This window comes from Lampris incognitus, chromosome 1 (genome assembly GCF_029633865.1).
Source record: "Lampris incognitus isolate fLamInc1 chromosome 1, fLamInc1.hap2, whole genome shotgun sequence".
NCBI classification, from domain to species: Eukaryota; Metazoa; Chordata; class Actinopteri; order Lampriformes; family Lampridae; genus Lampris; species Lampris incognitus.
In genome coordinates this window covers 100176427-100194106 of record NC_079211.1, presented here as the reverse complement: position 1 = coordinate 100194106, position 17680 = coordinate 100176427, and the positions used below count along the sequence as shown (strand labels likewise).

The following is a 17680-nucleotide window of genomic DNA, read 5'->3' as shown; positions in this document are numbered from 1 at the left end:
GAAAAACCTTCAAAGGAAGGTGTCCAGGAGGCATCCTAATCAGATGCTCGACCATCTCAATTGGCTCCCTTCGACACGAAGGAGCAGTGGCTCTACTCCAAGCTCCCTCCAGATGTCTGTGGCTGTGTTCAGAATTAAGCAACCTCATTCAAACTCATGTCAAATAGTAGTTGGTATAAACCTGCCATCAATTAAAGTGACTGATTAACCTCAAATAAAGTTCAGCTGTTCCTGTAGGATTTTCCTGACATCTTCTTGGTTGTGTCCAACTGTAAAAGCCACCATCCACAAAGAGCTTTTTCATTTTCCGTTTTTTTTTGTTTTATTTATTTTTAGCAGGAAAAACAGCAGAGCAATGTAGAACCAGTACCAGCTGTGGGCCTGGCTCAGTTTAAAAGCCGTTTTCCAGTAGGCTTCATGCTGTCCCATATTGAGGACAAAATCAATAAAAATATGAAACAATATAGACTGATAATAACAGTTAACAAGTTATACAAATATTCCTCATATATATGGGCTGAAACATACCTGTTATAAAAAACGTTGATTGTCAACAAAAGAGTAAAACTTTTAGCGAAAAAATTACAAGAGTAAACTAATTATACATGTATATAAACAAGTTTCACAGAATTCAGAGGGAAGATGCTTGCGAAGCATGAAGGGGATCTCATTGTTCAAAGGTATCGATCAGGAGAGGGGTACAAAATAATTTCCAAGGCGTTAGATATACCATGGGACACAGTGAAGACGATCATCAACAAGTGGAGGAAATATAACAGTGACATTACCAAGAACAGGGCGTCCCTCCAAAATTGATGAGAAGACAAGGAGAAAACTGGTCAGGGAGGCTGCCAAGAGGCCTACAGCAACAATAGAGGAGCTGCAGGAATTTCTGCCAACTACTGGTTGCTCCTTACATGTGACAACAATCTCCTGTAATCTTCATATGTCTGAGCTATGGGGTAGGGTGGCAAGACGGAGGCCTTTTCACAGGGAAAAAAACTCTCAAGCCTGGCTACATTTTGCAAAGAGATACACCCAGTCCACCAGAACCATGTGGAAAAATGTGTTATGGTCTGATGGGGCCATGGTTGAACTTTTTTCTTTTACCATAATTCCAAAAGGCATGTTTGGCCCAGAAACAACACGGCACATCACCACAAGATAGTGGTGGGCTGTCAGGGCCACCAGGGCCTTCACTGCTGGCCCTGCCCAAATCAAAATCTTGATTTGTTCTTCATAGTTAAATCGAATTGTGCCTGAAATGTGTCCAAACTCAATGACTTGTTTTCTCGGGGGGGGGGGGGGCTGAGCAGGAATGTCCTATGTCATCTAAACCAGTGGTTCTCAACCTTTTTGGGGTCCTGGACCCCCTGCATATTTTTGATCTACCCTGAGGACCCCTCCACCTAATCTTGGGGGAGGGGGGGATTGCAATTTGTAGAAACAGTAGAAACTGCATTTTAAATTGCATTATAGCATTTATTCACTCTTTGGGGCAAAAATCAGAGCTTTCAGTTGTAACTTAGATATAGTTAACAAAACAGAATTCTTATGCAGTAACTTTCAGATATATGTAACAAAACAGAATATGTATTCAGTAACTTTCAGATATATGTAACAGAATTTTTATGCAGTAACTTTTAACAATGCAAACGGGAACGAGATCTCTTATTAAAATACAATAAATTACACTTGTGAAACAGATGTAATTAGAGAAAAAAGTCCTGTTACCCTTTATAGTTTAGGTAGATAAAGGTCTCAGTTACATTTGAGTAAAATAATCCTATTTCTATAAATGTCATAGGATCTTTTTTTTAAAGATATTTTATTTTCACGGACCCCTTGCAATTACACCACGGACCACTAGGGGTCCGCGGACCCCCGGTTGAGAAACACTGATCTAAACACATCACAGCTCCTTGGACCAGAACTAGTGGTATTGCTAGCCTTTCCTTGAAGCCCGAAGCTGCAAAATTATTACCACTTTGAGTGACGTATCATCAGCCAATCACATTTTTTATGTGTAGTGACGTATCCATGTCGTCATCAACTTTGAGCCCGACCCTTTGGCGGGCTGTGAGCAAACTAAGCGCAATGGCCGCTGCGTTCGCCGCTACTGACGATCTTGTTGCCGATCCACTTCGTGTTTTTTTACAAATCTGGTAGGATTGTCTTCATTTTTTTACACTGCACTGATAATATTGTGGCTATACTTTATTGAATTTGTTGGAAGTTGCACGAGTGACTGGTCTACATCAACTGTGGAGACGAGATTAGCATGTTTGGTCGTGTGTGTGTGTCTGTCCGCGGCTAATCTTGCAAGCTAGTGGTGGACCTGGACCTGTCAGCCTAATTTCTTTTTTTTGTTTTTTTTGTGCACAACTATGACTGTATAATCAACAACCTCTCATGGTTGCGGTGGTTAAAAACCTTCGGAAAACATTTGTTCTCGCTATCGCCGCTCCCTCTCTTCATTCAGTCTCTAGCTCGCTCGACCAATGCTGCTCTGTTGCTGCTTGCATGCGCATAGTTGACTTAAGTCGGGCAGCGCCGGTGCCCATTACGTATTCGGGTATGGGTGTTGAAAGTAAACGAGACGTCGATCGTATTTCGAAAGTCGGCAAATAATTCACTGCTGATCTCAGCACAGGAGAACCGGAGGAACACTGGTTGAACCAAAAACAATTCACTGTATTCTCCTCGCCGCCATGTTTGTGTAACTGACATCATGGGGGGGGGGGGGGGATTACACGCGGAGTGCCATAGACTCCAATGTTAAAACTCTTGGTACTGTAACCGGTTATTTTTTCGCCCGGTGCGGGATTCGATACGGGGTGTACTGCACCGCAAGGCGACATCACTAACCACTCGACTAAAGGGTCAGACCCATTAGCTAGGGGCTAATGTGTCCTATTAGTAGTTTACAGTATAAAAATACATTTCAAGAGTAGGATTAATCGCAGCCACAGCTGGAAGTCACCTCACTAGCTACAATAGAACATTTCCCATGGCTGAGCTATGTTTTCTTTCCGTTTTCCGTTTTTAGCGCTTTAAAATTAATGAAAATCATTCGCCTGCATTCATTTTATATCATAAAAGCTGCAACGGTTAAACACATCAGAAGTCTTTTAATAAGGGCCCCTTCTTTCGGTAGGTGAAAAAAAGGGGTAGTTTGTAGCCAAGTCCAAGCACCGAGAAGGGGAGATGCGCCTGCCAGAGATCTGCTCTCCACTGAGGGCACTCTTGGTTTTTTGTGCCATGTGGTGTGCATGTGCAATCTGGTTGCTGAGGGACATAAAGGAAGCGCTGATGGTGATACTGCAATAGCCGCTATAGTGCACAGTGGTGGTTGTTGAAGATCAGCTGTAGTGTGTATATAGCATATCAGAATCAGAATCGGAGTACTTTATTTATCCCTGAGGGGAAATTGAGTTCTATTACAGACACTCACACTCTAATAACTAAAAATTAACAAGATACAAGATAAGAAAATAGAAACAGAAACAAACAGAAATAAAAGATAAATAACAAATAGAAATAAGAACAAAATATATCAACAAGCATGGTGCAAGTAACACCCTACCTGTACTGCACTACTGCAGCACACAACAAGCAGCACAAACAAAACTCGACAGGGCCAGTCCAATGGCCATTAACTCAGAGTGTCTGACAGTCTGAGTCTGAGGGAGGAGTTGTAAAGTTTGATGGCCACAGGCAGGAATGACCTCCTGTGACGCTCTGTGGTGCTTTTCGGCAGAATGCGTCTATTACTAAATGTACTCCTGTGCCCAACCAGCATGTCGTGGAGTGGGTGGGAAACATTGTCCATGATGGCACGTAATTTCAACAGCGTCCTCCTCTCAGAAACCGCCGCCAGAGAATCCAGTTCCACCCCCCACAATGTCACCAGCCTTGCGGATCAGTTTATTGAGCCTGTTTGCATCTGCTACCCTCAACCTGCTGCCCAAACACACAACAGCAAACAGTAGAGCACTGGCCAGACTCATACCACATCCTGAGCATTGTCTGGCAGAAGGACCTCAGCCTCCTCAAAAAGTAGAGATGGCTCTGTCCCTTCTTATAGAGGGCATCAGTGTAGATATAGATTGTGTATTTTGCATGTGGCTGTGTTGGGTGTATCAGCACCCATATGAGAAATTTGTGTGTGTGTGTGTGTGTGTGTGTGTGTGTGTGTGTGTGTGTGTGTGTGTGTGTGTGTGTGTGTGTGTGTGTGTGAAGCCTCATGGTACGCTACTGCCAAAAGAACAGGATACCCACGATGAAGCATGGTGGTGGCGGCATCTTGCTTTGGGGCTGCTTTTCTCCAGCTGGAACTGGGGCTTTAGTCAAGATGGAGGGAGTCATGAATAGCAGTAATTACCAGTCAATGTTGGTGCATAACCTTCAGGCATCTGCTAGAAAGATGAAGAGGAATTTCAGCTTTCAGCACGACAACAACCCAAAGCATAAATCCAAATCAACAAAGGAACGGCTTCACCGAAAGCAGAACAGCGTTTAGGAAAGGCACAAGCAGAGCCAAGACCTGAATCCAATAGAAATTCTGAGGGGTGACCTGAAGAGGGCTGTGCACAAGAGATGTCCTCACAATTAGATCTACAACGTTTTTGTACGGGACAGTCAAGATGTGCCAAGCTGATGGACTCTTAACCAAAAAGACCGAGTGCTGCAATTAAATCAAAAGGTGCTGCAACAAAGTATTAGTTTCAGGGGGGTGCACTTAAGCAACCAGGTCATTCTAAGTTTTTTTTTCCTAAACTGTTCCCGATTTTTTTTCCCACCTTATTTTTATAGGATGCAATGTAAAAAAAAAAAGTAGGAGAAGTTCTGATACGATTTATCTTGGCTTCACTTTTTTACATCACGAAAACTAAATCTCCACTGTATATGTACGTATTTATCCAAACCGCTTATCCTTACTCAGGGTCACGGGGATGCTGGAGCCTATCCCAGCAGTAATTGGGCGGCAGGTGAGGAGACACTAGACAGGCTGCTGCTAATCCATCACAGTATAACTTTTTTAAAAGAAACACTCAACGGTAGGGAAAGTGCTCAACAAATAAGGAGCAAGATAATCCAGTGGGTCAAGTAAATTCTTTATGAGACAGTACAAGCCTGTTTCATGCTGATGATTGCTTATGGCATGAAATAGGCTTGTACTGTCTCATAAAGAATTTACTTGACTCACTGGATTTCATATATATATATATATGTGTGTGTGTGTGTGTGTGTGTGTATGTATATATGTGTATGTATATATGTGTATGTACACTACCGTTCAAAAGTTTGGGATCACCCAAACAATTTCGTGTTTTCCATGAAAAGTCACACTTATTCACCACCATATGTTGTGAAATGAATAGAAAATAGAGTCAAGACATTGACAAGGTTAGAAATAATGATTTGTATTTGAAATAAGATTTTTTTACATCAAACTTTGCTTTCGTCAAAGAATCCTCCATTTGCAGCAATTACAGCATTGCAGACCTTTGGCATTCTAGCTGTTAATTTGTTGAGGTAATCTGGAGAAATTGCACCCCACGCTTCCAGAAGCAGCTCCCACAAGTTGGATTGGTTGGATGGGCACTTCTTTGAGCAGATTGAGTTTCTGGAGCATCACATTTGTGGGGTCAATTAAACGCTCAAAATGGCCAGAAAAAGAGAACTTTCATCTGAAACTCGACAGTCTATTCTTGTTCTTAGAAATGAAGGCTATTCCATGCGAGAAATTGCTAAGAAATTGAAGATTTCCTACACCGGTGTGTACTACTCCCTTCAGAGGACAGCACAAACAGGCTCTAACAGGTACTATTTAATGAAGATGCCAGTTGGGGACCTGTGAGGCGTCTGTTTCTCAAACTAGAGACTCTAATGTACTTATCTTCTTGCTCAGTTGTGCAACGCGGCCTCCCACTTCTTTTTCTACTCTGGTTAGAGCCTGTTTGTGCTGTCCTCTGAAGGGGGTAGTACACACCGGTGTAGGAAATCTTCAATTTCTTAGCAATTTCTCGCATGGAATAGCCTTCATTTCTAAGAACAAGAATAGACTGTCGAGTTTCAGATGAAAGTTCTCTTTTTCTGGCCATTTTGAGCGTTTAATTGACCCCACAAATGTGATGCTCCAGAAACTCAATCTGCTCAAAGAAGTGCCCATCCAACCAATCCAACTTGTGGGAGCTGCTTCTGGAAGCGTGGGGTGCAATTTCTCCAGATTACCTCAACAAATTAACAGCTAGAATGCCAAAGGTCTGCAATGCCGTAATTGCTGCAAATGGAGGATTCTTTGACGAAAGCAAAGTTTGATGTAAAAAAAATCTTATTTCAAATACAATTCATTATTTCTAACCTTGTCAATGTCTTGACTCTATTTTCTATTCATTTCACAACATATGGTGGTGAATAAGTGTGACTTTTCATGGAAAACACAAAATTGTTTGGGTGATCCCAAACTTTTGAACGGTAGTGTATGTATTTATAAATTAGGCAATCCCCAGATCAAAACATGTTGCAGGCACAACCTGTGACTGTGGTTGTATGGCAACACATATAAATGTGTATGTGTGTGTGTGTGTGTGTGTTTATGCACATACAGTATGTTCATAATTGTATGTTTGTGTGTGCACATGCATGTATAAACTGTTGTTGACTGTGTGAATGTGTGTTCTAATGAGAAAGCAAGCATCATGCAGAGCAATGAAAATCACAGCAGGGGGGATGGATGTTGAGTCAGTGATTGCCACATTAGCTGCTCCATCTTTAGCTGATTTTACTGGTTACAAGTATTGCTGATGTCAAATGCGTGCCTTGTATCACCTCCAAACTGCAGCTTGCCAGGAGCAAAGCAGTTTGCCCCCCAGGTGAAACACGTGCACTGGGTGAATGGGCCTCAAGGGTCCCAGGGTTACAAAACATGCTGAGTACACAGAGGACTGAACAAGCCTTTAAAATGAGAAGATAAAACCCATGAAATTAGATTTGAGCGATTTTATGTTCATGACAGCAGTTTTATGAAATTTTAAATGTGTTGGTTTTGAAAGAATCAATCAGTCAATCTGCTGAGTTCTCACTGAGTCTCGCATATTGCTGAATAAGTTGATATGAAGATTGGAGGAACAGAGGGGGGTATTATGTGGACAAGGGGGGGCTTTTCGTTTTGTGTTAAACAATTTGTGTTGAGACCACCACACTGGAACAGAGGGCAAATCCAGCTAAACTGACTTTACCTTTTCCATTTGCAGAATATAGTTTGTCCGGTAACACTTTCTATGAAGCTTGCATCTATAATGCCCTATAAGCATCTATAACGCCCTATAAGCATCTATTGCATCTATAACGCCCATACTTTCCTATAATGTGTATTACAATGACTAACGGCTATGGCTGAAGACTGAAATAGCACTGATGTCTCATTATGCATCTCTACAAAACTTCAGTAAAACAAGTTGACTATGATGCATTATGACATATGACAGATAAACAGGCTAATGATGGCATATTTATAATGCATAAATCTGTTTTAAATTGACATAATGTATCATAAAGGTGGTTGTGAGGTGTTGTGAAGGTGTATGCATACATGGTTATAATGAATCTTACAATGACATAGCTACACTTACAGGGCGTTATAGATGCAAGCTTCATAGAAAGTGTTACCGTTTATCCATACAGCCATCTTTTACGATCAGCTTGTTGTATAATCAGTTTGATATGTGTGGATATGTTCTCTGAAGAAAAAACCCCCACATAAACAAAACAATTGATTCATTCCCTGCAGGTGACTAATCGAGTTGCATGCTGGTGGTGGTCTTATAATGATCTGTAAGTGAACACTGTTGTTATTTAACACTCAGTCAGTGCTGTGAAAGGAAAAGCTGAGCAGGCTTGCTCCGCTATATGCTTGGGATATCACATGACTCATAGGCACATAAGATTCATTTCTCACTCTATAAAGTTGTGCGGTGGAAGAGACATCACAGCGTTGGAAAAAAACAAGATGGAAGGGTGAACTTTTTCGGTTACGTGCAGGGTTTTCATGTGATCACGATAGGTTGTTTCTCTGTTCCTGCCATCCTTGGAGTATTCTATGAAGCTGCGCTCGAACACAGAAAGGCGCACCACGGTCCCTCGAGGGAAACGGTAGAAACAGAGAAACGAGTGGAATATAAAGAGGAGAGAGGCAGACCGGGATCCTGAGCCCTGGTATAGGAAAAAGTGAACCCACGGCTGTTTTATAGTACCTGTCTCTCTACAAGACTTAATCTCATCAGGGGATTTTACCTTTTTAACAACTCTGTTCAAGTGTCGATAATAGGCAGTAATGTTTTTTAATAGCTCTCACAGTTTTCTTGAACGTGGACCTATTATGGATATAATGGTGAAATTTGTTGTATGTGCAAACTTAATTGGCTAATAAAAAGAGATTCTGTCTCTGATTCTAGTTCCAATAAGCGCCATACAGATGGTATCAATGATGTTTCGTTCTGCAAAGAAAGCTGACACGGGATTTTTATCTGCAACACCCCCTTGGCTATCTTTCAGAGAGACAACACAGCTATGATACAAAATCAAACCGGGGTCGTATCCTCGTTTATGTTCCTGCTCATACAGCGTGAGAGCCAAAGTAATTATGTGGGGGGGGGGGTCGCCATGTTTTATATCGATAGAAACAGCATCACCGCCTATGCAGTGGTCTCGCCAGTGTGTTTGTTGCGGGATCTTGCCTTGTGCGAGTAACCAACACCGGGAGGGATAAGGCAGGCTTTTTACTGACACGTTTACATAATCACAATTTGCAGTTTGCAGCACCTTGTTTGCTCACAGAGTGTTAAACATGCACACAAAATCGACGATGCACATGACCACTGACATATATATGCACACACACACACACACACACACACACGTGGGCATGCATGGACAGGCAGTTATTTGTTTTTATTTTTGATCAGTCTCGCTGGTTGGCAGATTATCTTTCTCACGCCAGTTTGTGGATTATAGTACTCATGTTTGGGCCACTGCACACACACACACATGCACGCACACACAGGCACACACAGCTGGTGAAGTCTTTGTTTTATTTCTCTGTAATGATAGTTGTCCCCCCTGCAGGAATCAAGAACATGGATCAGTCCAAGAGTCATCGCTGTGGCGGATCGGCAGAGCAGGGGCCGAGACTCACATTATACGTTGTGTGACTGCTGTTGGTTAATGACCTCTCCTTCCTGCAGATTAGCAGCTGATACAGACCTGATGAAAGTATACAAAGTGGATGCTAATTTCCACCCGACGCCTAGACCTTTTCACTTTGGTTTGTGGATCTTAGTGTTTTCAAAAGATGCAGTACAAGTTTCATCATAATAAGCATTGAAAAGATGTAGAGTGGGGTGTGTTTGTGCATCAGGGTGTGTGTGCATGTGTGTGCATGTGTGTTGGGGAGTGGTGCTATTGGAAACGTCTGACAGTACTATACGAGTGTATAGTTTTGGTTTTTGGTTTTTGTTTCCCCCTTTTTCTCCCCAATTGTATCCGGCCAATTACCCCACTCTTCCGAGCCATCCCGGTCGCTGCTCCACCCCCTCTGCCGATCCGGGGAGGGCTGCAGACTACCACATGCCTCCTCCGATACATGTGGAGTCGCCAGCCGCTTCTTTTCACCTGACAGTGAGGAGTTTCACCAGGGGGACGTAGCCCATGGGAGGATCACGCTATTCCCCCCCAGTTCCCCCTCCCCCCCTAAACAGGCGCCCCGACCGACCAGAGGAGGCACTAATGCAGCGACCAGGACACATACCCGCATCCGGCTTCTCACCCGCAGACACGGCCAATTGTGTCTGTAGGGACGCCTGACCAAGCCGGAGGCAACACGGGGATTCAAACAGGTGATCCCTGTGTTGGCAGGCAACGGAATAGACCGCTATGCTACCTGGACACCCATGAGTGTATAGTTTTGTCATGGTTTGGCCGGGTGGGAATGGAAACCCTACCTCAGGGAATGTTGGTTATACCCAATGGGTGAGCATGAAGTTTGGAGGGAGTCACAACACTTTTTGACCATCACATCAAACCATCACTAGCGGCTTTTCCAGCCCTTTGTCCTCTGCGGAGCCCAGCCCATTTCAGCCACCTTCAGTGTTTCAATATCTATAAGAGATGAGTGTTTCTGCAAGCCTCAGCCATAATGTTCCCATTTAATGGTTGTATTATCGGCCAGACCCTTTTAAGTGGATTTTTGTTTGTTTGTTTGTGTGTTTGGCCTTTGTTGAATAAGCCACTGTTTCAGAATCGGACTACTCACCACTTTTTTGTCTGGCGAGGGATTTCTTAACGACAGATTTGGAATAAATTTTTTTTTCTACCATATGTGCACTGCCCCCCACTGTGACTGTTTCTCACTTTTGTAATGGACGGACACAAACATCACACACACACTCACTCTCTCTCTCTCTCACTCTCTCTCTCTCTCTCTCTCTCTCTCTCTCTCTCTCTCTCTCTCTCTCTCTCTCTCTCTCTCTCTCTCTCTCTCTCTCTCTCTCTCTCTCTCTCTCTCTCTCTCTCTCTCTCTCTCTCTCTCTCTCTCTCTCTCTGTGCAAGATTTTCAGCTCGTCTGACATATTTTCCGAAGTCATTGTTCCTCAGGTTAGAAAGAAAAACCCAGCGAGGGGCGAATTGCTTGTTAGTGGCACGCTCAGAAAAAAAAAGTGGAGACGGAAAGAATGGAAACGAGTTAAAAGGAAATCTCTCCCTTTGTGTCTCGCTTTTGCTCCCTTGTCTTTATTTTCTAAGTCAAATCTCTTTACAGTAGAGCGAAGCCCCTGAGGGATGGAGGGCACGTATGAACAGATCTGAGGGGAGAACGAGACCGCGGTCCTAAATGGTCCCATAGAGGAGGGGAGCTGCATGTCTGTGGTTCGGAGCAGGGAGACGGGAGAAGGGACAGTAAAGCAAGCCTCTCTGCAGAACTGCAGAGCTCTGCCCAACACTTAAACCTTTCACAGAACCCCTTGAAACCAGATGCGGATCAACGCGGGTCCTCTGCCGTGGATGACTTAGAAAAACCCTACTTTCACGGCAGACCGCTCAAGGCTCAGTACAGTGTTAGGGTGAAATGCTTCGCAGGGCAGTGGGTTGCGATTCAGCGCCGTGCAGCCCAGCGCGACAGGGAAATAAACTGTCCGCATTAGCCAAGTTATGTACCTCACGCTCCCTTCCGTGTGGTGTTTGAAATAGCAGGATAAATAAAGGGATTATCTGAACACAGGCGGGAATCAAAAGCGGAAAATAGGAGAATGAAACATGGCAGAGGCGATGGGTATTGTGTTGCCATGGTAATGTTATCTTGTTAGGTGGTGACACAATTTAGAAACATGTGCTCTGTTAAGAAATGTTATATAACATCCCTTTCTCTCTCGCTATCCCTCTCTCTCTCTCTCTCCATCTCTCCCTCTCTCCCTGTCAAAGACGGTTAGAGTGCAGATTAGAGTTGATGTAATAAAATGCAGCCACGCAGTGAACCGGAGTGACAGAGACATTCAAAGTCGCGATGTGAGGAATGGAGCTGGAATGAGTAGGGAGAGACCAACAACCTCGTCGATGGTCGGCTCCGTCCCTGGCTCGTCTCCCACTCCCAAGCCAAGGGCCTGCCATCCTCCCCCAGGGTAAACGTCTCTCCCTTGGGCTCTTGTTTGGAACCCTTACTAGGGAAGGGTGACAGGAGGAGAGCCTAGGAGAGGGAGAGAGCGAGAGAGACAGAGACGGAGGAGAGGATGGTGGGAGAGCAGCAGAGAAGAGGTGGAGTGGGAGGATAGGTGAAGTGCAAAGAGAGAACGGGAGGAGGAAAGAGGTGGGTGGATGAAGAGAGAGGGGGAGGGAGAAAGTCCGCGCGCAGCACAGTCTTTACTGTTTTTCCTGACTAAGAATAGCAGCTCTTCTGGTAACCCATTGCCCCAGGACATGACCATTTGAATAAAGCCTCTATCACTTCACATAATGCCTGCTGATGCATGTATGTGTGTGTGTGTGTGTGTGTGTGTGTGTGTGTGTGTGTGTGTGTGTGTGTGTGAGCATGCATGTGTGTCTTTATGCATTGTGCAAGTCTATGCATGCGTGCTTTTTCATTCATGCATCTGTGCAGGCATGTTTGCATTTCCATGCTTATATGCGTTGACCAGTGTGTGTGTGTGTGTGTGTGTGTGTGTGTGTGTGTGTGTGTGTGTGTGTGTGTGTGTGTGTGTGTATGCGTTGGCTCTGAGTGTGGGGAAGTTGGCTGGAGGCAGATATTCAGGGAAATTCATCATAATAACAGGAGAGACGGAGGGGAAACGAGAGAGAGAGAGAGAGAGAGGACTAATTGATGGTGATGATAATAGGCTGGTAGGAGGGACAGGATAGATTTGATTTGATGTTTTGTCTCAGCGAGCAAAAACTCTTTCATGTACACCAGAGCCAGCAAAGTCCTAACCAGGTATTGGCTTACTGAACCAGCCGAGTCCCACCAGCACCGTTCCTCTGCTGGGTAGGAGAGACTACTTCATGAAATCAACTGATTTAGTACATGGTGTATGTAGTACATGGTGTGGTACATGGTGTAGTACATGGTTGGAGGAAACACACAGTTTGGACTTATTCTCTATCGGCCTGGTTCTGTCACCTCCGGTGTACACAGATCTACCAAAGCGCCCCTGTTTGCTTCTTTTTAAAGTAAGGACCGCGAAACTCACATGAAAACGAATTCTTTGCAAGAAAAAAAAAAGAATGTGAACCGCAAACAGCCTCTCCATGAATAGAAAGCAGTATTTACACTGGCCATGCAGTATGTCTGATTAGCTCTGGCAAGCATCTTAAGGAAATGGAAATGTCTCACGTGGGGTGAGACATTTCGGGGTGAGACATTTCCTTACTGAAGGAGTGGTGATTAGATTCAGGACAGGTTGTGTTTACTGAATCTCTCTCTGTCTCTCTCTCTCTGTCTCCCTTTCTCTCTGTCTCCCTTTCTCTCTCCCTCTCTGTCTCTCTGTCTCTCTCTTTCAGCACTACTTCCTCATCGTGTTTGGTCATGATGGACAGAAGCCACTGGAGCTGCGTACAGAGGAGGAGAGCGAGTGTGATGAATGGGTGGAGGCCATCCAACAGGCAAGGTACACTGGGCGTTTATTTGCTTTACATCTTAAATGATGTCGTCTCTGAGTGTAGCACACACTGTTGTGTGAGGCTGGGTATGTGCGGCTCTCTGTCTCTTGTTGTGCGGGAGAGATCGTCGTGTTAAACTCCATGCTGTAATTTTGCCATTTACTGTAGTGTTGCTAAGCCTATCAGCAAGCATACACATAATATATATATGTATATATTTTTGTGGATTTTTCCCCGTTTTTCTCCCCAAATGTACCTGGCCAATTACCCCACTCGCCGAGCCGTCCTGGTCGCTGCTCCACCCCCTCTGCCGATCCGGGGAGGGCTGCAGACTACCAAATGCTTTCTCTGATACATGTGGAGTCACCAGCCGCTTCTTTTCGCCTGACAGTGAGGAGTTTTCATCAGGGGGACGTAGCACATGAGAGGATCACGCTATTCCCCCCAGTTCCCCCTCCCCCCCAGGCGCCCCGACTGACCAGAGGAGGCGCTAGTGCAGCAACCAGGACACACCCACCTCTGGCTTCCCACCCGCCGACACGGCCAATTGTGCCTGTAGGGATGACTGACCAAGCCAGAGGTAACACGGGGATTCGAACCGGAGATCCCCGTGTTGTTAGGCAACGGCATAGACCGCTACGCTACCCGGACGCCCCAGGATACACATAATATTTGTATTAGGACTTGTTCTATCCCAGTCTTAAGGGTTCAAGTCTTCATCTCAGCAAGCGGCTTAGAAGTGTTTCTTTTCTCATCATATTTATGTGTATTGAATTTCTTTTTACTTCCACCCTCATCTTTAGGGTCCGCTTTTCATTTCACCAAGTGATTTAACTCTCTCAGAATTCCACTGTCATAATTTCCTGTGACATTATAACTTGTGGGTATTCTTTCAACACCATGCATGAACCCTCACCGGGGTCTGTGTCCTGCCCCAACACTGCCCATCAGCATACTCACATACACACATGCAGGTGTCCAGGTGTTTTGGTGGATATACAATTTGTATATCAAAAGTAAAGCTCTTGCAGTTGCACCTTGGTGTAATAAATGGGCTGTGTAAATAAAGTTTGTTCGATTGATGTTTTCAGCTACTCTGACATCATCATAGAGCGTGAGGTGCTGATGCAGAAATACATTCACCTGGTTCAGATAGTGGAAACTGAGAAGGTGGCAGCCAATCAGCTCCGCACCCAGCTGGAGGATCAGGACACAGAAATTGAGAGACTCAAAGCAGAGGTACCCATAGGCGCGCACGTGCGCGCGCACACACACACACGCACACACACACACACATTGCAATAAACACCGACAGTGCCATGCACAAATGGATGTGCACACATGCACAAGCATGCGTAAACACAAACCTAAACACATGCATACACATGCACAGATGGGATGGGTGAACACTCACTGACTCACACACACAAACACACACACATATACATATATTATCACACGCAAACTGACAACCATAAACCATCAAATACACACATACACACCAACACACACACACACACACCACATGTACCCATGCACGCAGATACACACACACACACACACACACACACACACACACACACACACACACACACAGGGCTTAGACTCTCTTAGTTTTTATTTTTTTGTTCTATTATTGACCTTTGTTCTCTCTTCCTGTCAGTATAACTCAACTACCACATATGCACAATACACACACATGCACAGCAAGTCCAACTCCATAATTAGTCTGGTGTCTGGAATCATTAGATGATCAAGATAAGTAGAGTCACTAGTATACCTCACCTATATGTCTGCATGTGTTTGTGTTGGTGTGTATGTTTGTGAGTCCGTATGAATGTGTGTATGTGTGCATATATTTGTGTGCCCTTCAGTTCGTCTGTGTTTGTGAGAGAGAGCAAGTGTTTGTGCATGACTGAGTGTGAGGTTAACAGATGTGTCCCTGACAGCCTCGCTAAGGAGCGGGTTAGAACAGCGGTCAATCAGCTGGGAGGAGGAGGAGCTCGCTGCTCGATAAAGATAGCCCATCACCTCCCTCACAAACAGCTGCCAAACAACTACGCTTATCGAACGCAGCCACGTTCCCACTGCAGCGTGATAAATCAGATCGCTCTCACACACACACACACACACACACACACACACACACACACACAGAAAACACACAAAATCACATGAAAACATGAGCAGACACAAGAGACCCTGGATCATTGTTAATCTGAACTAAATGCTGTGCCTTCAACACAGTCCTGTCTGACAGACACACACACACACACACACACACACACACACACACACACACAAACTGACTGCAGGTAATTCATGGTTTGTGGTAATAAGATCTACCATCTCATTTCTTGTAGTAAAACACAGTTTACCATGAAATCTGTGTCCAGTGACCGCTAATGGAGCTCATTCAAGAACAAAACTAGATTAAGTGTGTTTACAGATTTGTGTAAATGAGGGTGTGTGCACACATTTGTTTACGTGTGTGTTGTTGTTTTTTTTTTTGCATGAGTGTGTGTCTATGTCTATGTGTGTGCACAGTTGTGCATGCATGTGGATATGTGTGTTTGTGCCAGAACTTTTATAGCAGGAGTGCCAAGTGCATATGTGTTTTTCTTTGTGTGTGTGTGTGTGTGTGTGTGTGTGTGTGTGTGTGTGTGTGTGTGTGTGTGTGCGTGCGTGCGTGCGTGCGTGCGTGCGTGCGTGCGTGCGTGCGTGCGTGTGTGTGTGTGTGCATGCATTGCCCATCCTTACAGTTATAACAAAGTGATTGTGGCTTGAGTTATTACTGTGGCAGGATTGTTTGGTGCTAACAGCCTTACCGCCGGCTTTGATGCCGTTGCCAATCAGAGGTGTGCTCTGCACCGCCGGATCATTGCAGAGTTCCTGATGTATTGGATGGGAAGGCACGACTATGGGGAGGCAACGGGGGTGTCACAGCCCAGTATACGCTTGCCGTCATAGTCCTCCCCGGTACTTGTTTTTGAAATGCATAGCTTGCCAGGAGACAGTGCAGAGTCATTCATAATATATACAGGTGCTGTATAGAAAGTGAATGCTGCCCTGCACAGCTGTTGGGCTGCAGGGGAAGCTGCCAGCTTAGTGGTCCAGCTGACAGCGTTTCCCCAAACCAACTGTTTGCTGTCATATTTGGGGTTTTTTTTTTGTGCTTAAGCTCATCTGTCCCAGTGACTGGTTGTATAAACAATTTGCTTGTACTAGCGTTTTCTGTCATGGGGAAGAAATAACAGTTTTTCAGCGGGATGGGTGCTGCTTTCGTTTGAGGGTAAAATTTCCATTAGCAGCAAACGTGTTCCCAGCTACATGCAATGGTTAAACTGCAATGTCAATAATGAAGCTACTAATGATCGTACAATAGGATACATCTGCTAGGGCAGGGGTCAGGAACCTTTTTGACTGGGAGAGCCATAAAAGCCAAATATTTCTAAATATATTTCATTGAGAGCCATATAGTATTTTTAACGTATAATAAATGAAATATGTCTTACTTTTAATGCGACTTCTGGTGCTGCATGGCGTATCGAAGTGCCGCTTTATATGTGACCGTTTCATCGATGCAATGTTATCATTGCATATGAGACATACGGCAGATCCTGCTCTCTCCACAAATGCAGATTCCTCTGCGCACGCAGCCTGGAATGCACGGTAACCACCGTCTTTTTTTATTTTCGCCCTCTTTTCCCTTACAAGGGTTGAAGCGGATAAACTAGTTGGCTATCTGATCAAATTGATTTCTTCACCTTTACAATGACCCGGACATGCTCGCGAGCCATTGGTTCCCGACCCGACCCACGGGTGACCCGTGACCTGTGAAATTTATCTTCAAAACTAATTTCTGTTTACTTTAAAATGACACAGTATTATTAAGAAATATCACAAGTATTTTAAAATCAGTTCCAAACTGATTTTTTTTTCAACTCAAAATTGTCTGGGAGCCATATGCCGTCACCGGAAGAGCCATATATGGCTCACGAGCCATAGGTTCCCGACCGCTGTGCTAGGGTAATGGGCCTGCTCATGAATAAAGGATTAGACTTGGAGTGCCGGTGTGGAAATGGTGATCCGTCTCATTAAAACATTACTTTCTTATTTGCTCGTTTGTGTGTGTGAGTGTGTGTGTGTGTGTTTTCTCTCATCTGATTATAAATAATGAAACCAGCCAACCACTGTAACTATTGGTGACACTTGGCATACAGGTGTTTCCACTACAATTTAGATGATTAAGCTGTTGAATCAAGAAATGAAGATGTAACCGTTTGCTTGAGTGTGGCTTTATTTTCAGCCTTCAAGCTGCTGCCGTCACAGGCTTAAGGGTAAAAATATATCGGCAGGACTTGCATATATGGTGCCAGTAGTGCTCTCAACCTCTTTATCCCCGCCAGGCGGATAGCCTGGAGCGGATTATGCGTTTGGTCGTGTGTGTGTGTATGTGTATGTGTGTGTGTGTGTGTGTGCAGTGGCGATTTAATGCACAAGCTGTCCTGGGCTGAAGCCCAGGGGCCCTGAT

At 44.5% G+C, this 17680-nt stretch overlaps 1 protein-coding gene across 1 annotated transcript in view; it reads left to right on the top strand.

The window, feature by feature from the left end:
- rasgrf2b (Ras protein-specific guanine nucleotide-releasing factor 2b) overlaps window positions 1-17680 on the top strand; it is a 61919-nt gene that overhangs the window by 6968 nt on the left and 37271 nt on the right. Inside the window, exons 2-3 of the mRNA XM_056286253.1 lie at window positions 13048-13154; window positions 14238-14385. Coding sequence (XP_056142228.1) covers window positions 13048-13154; window positions 14238-14385 — 255 coding nt within the window. The remainder of the gene's footprint in view (window positions 1-13047; window positions 13155-14237; window positions 14386-17680) is intronic.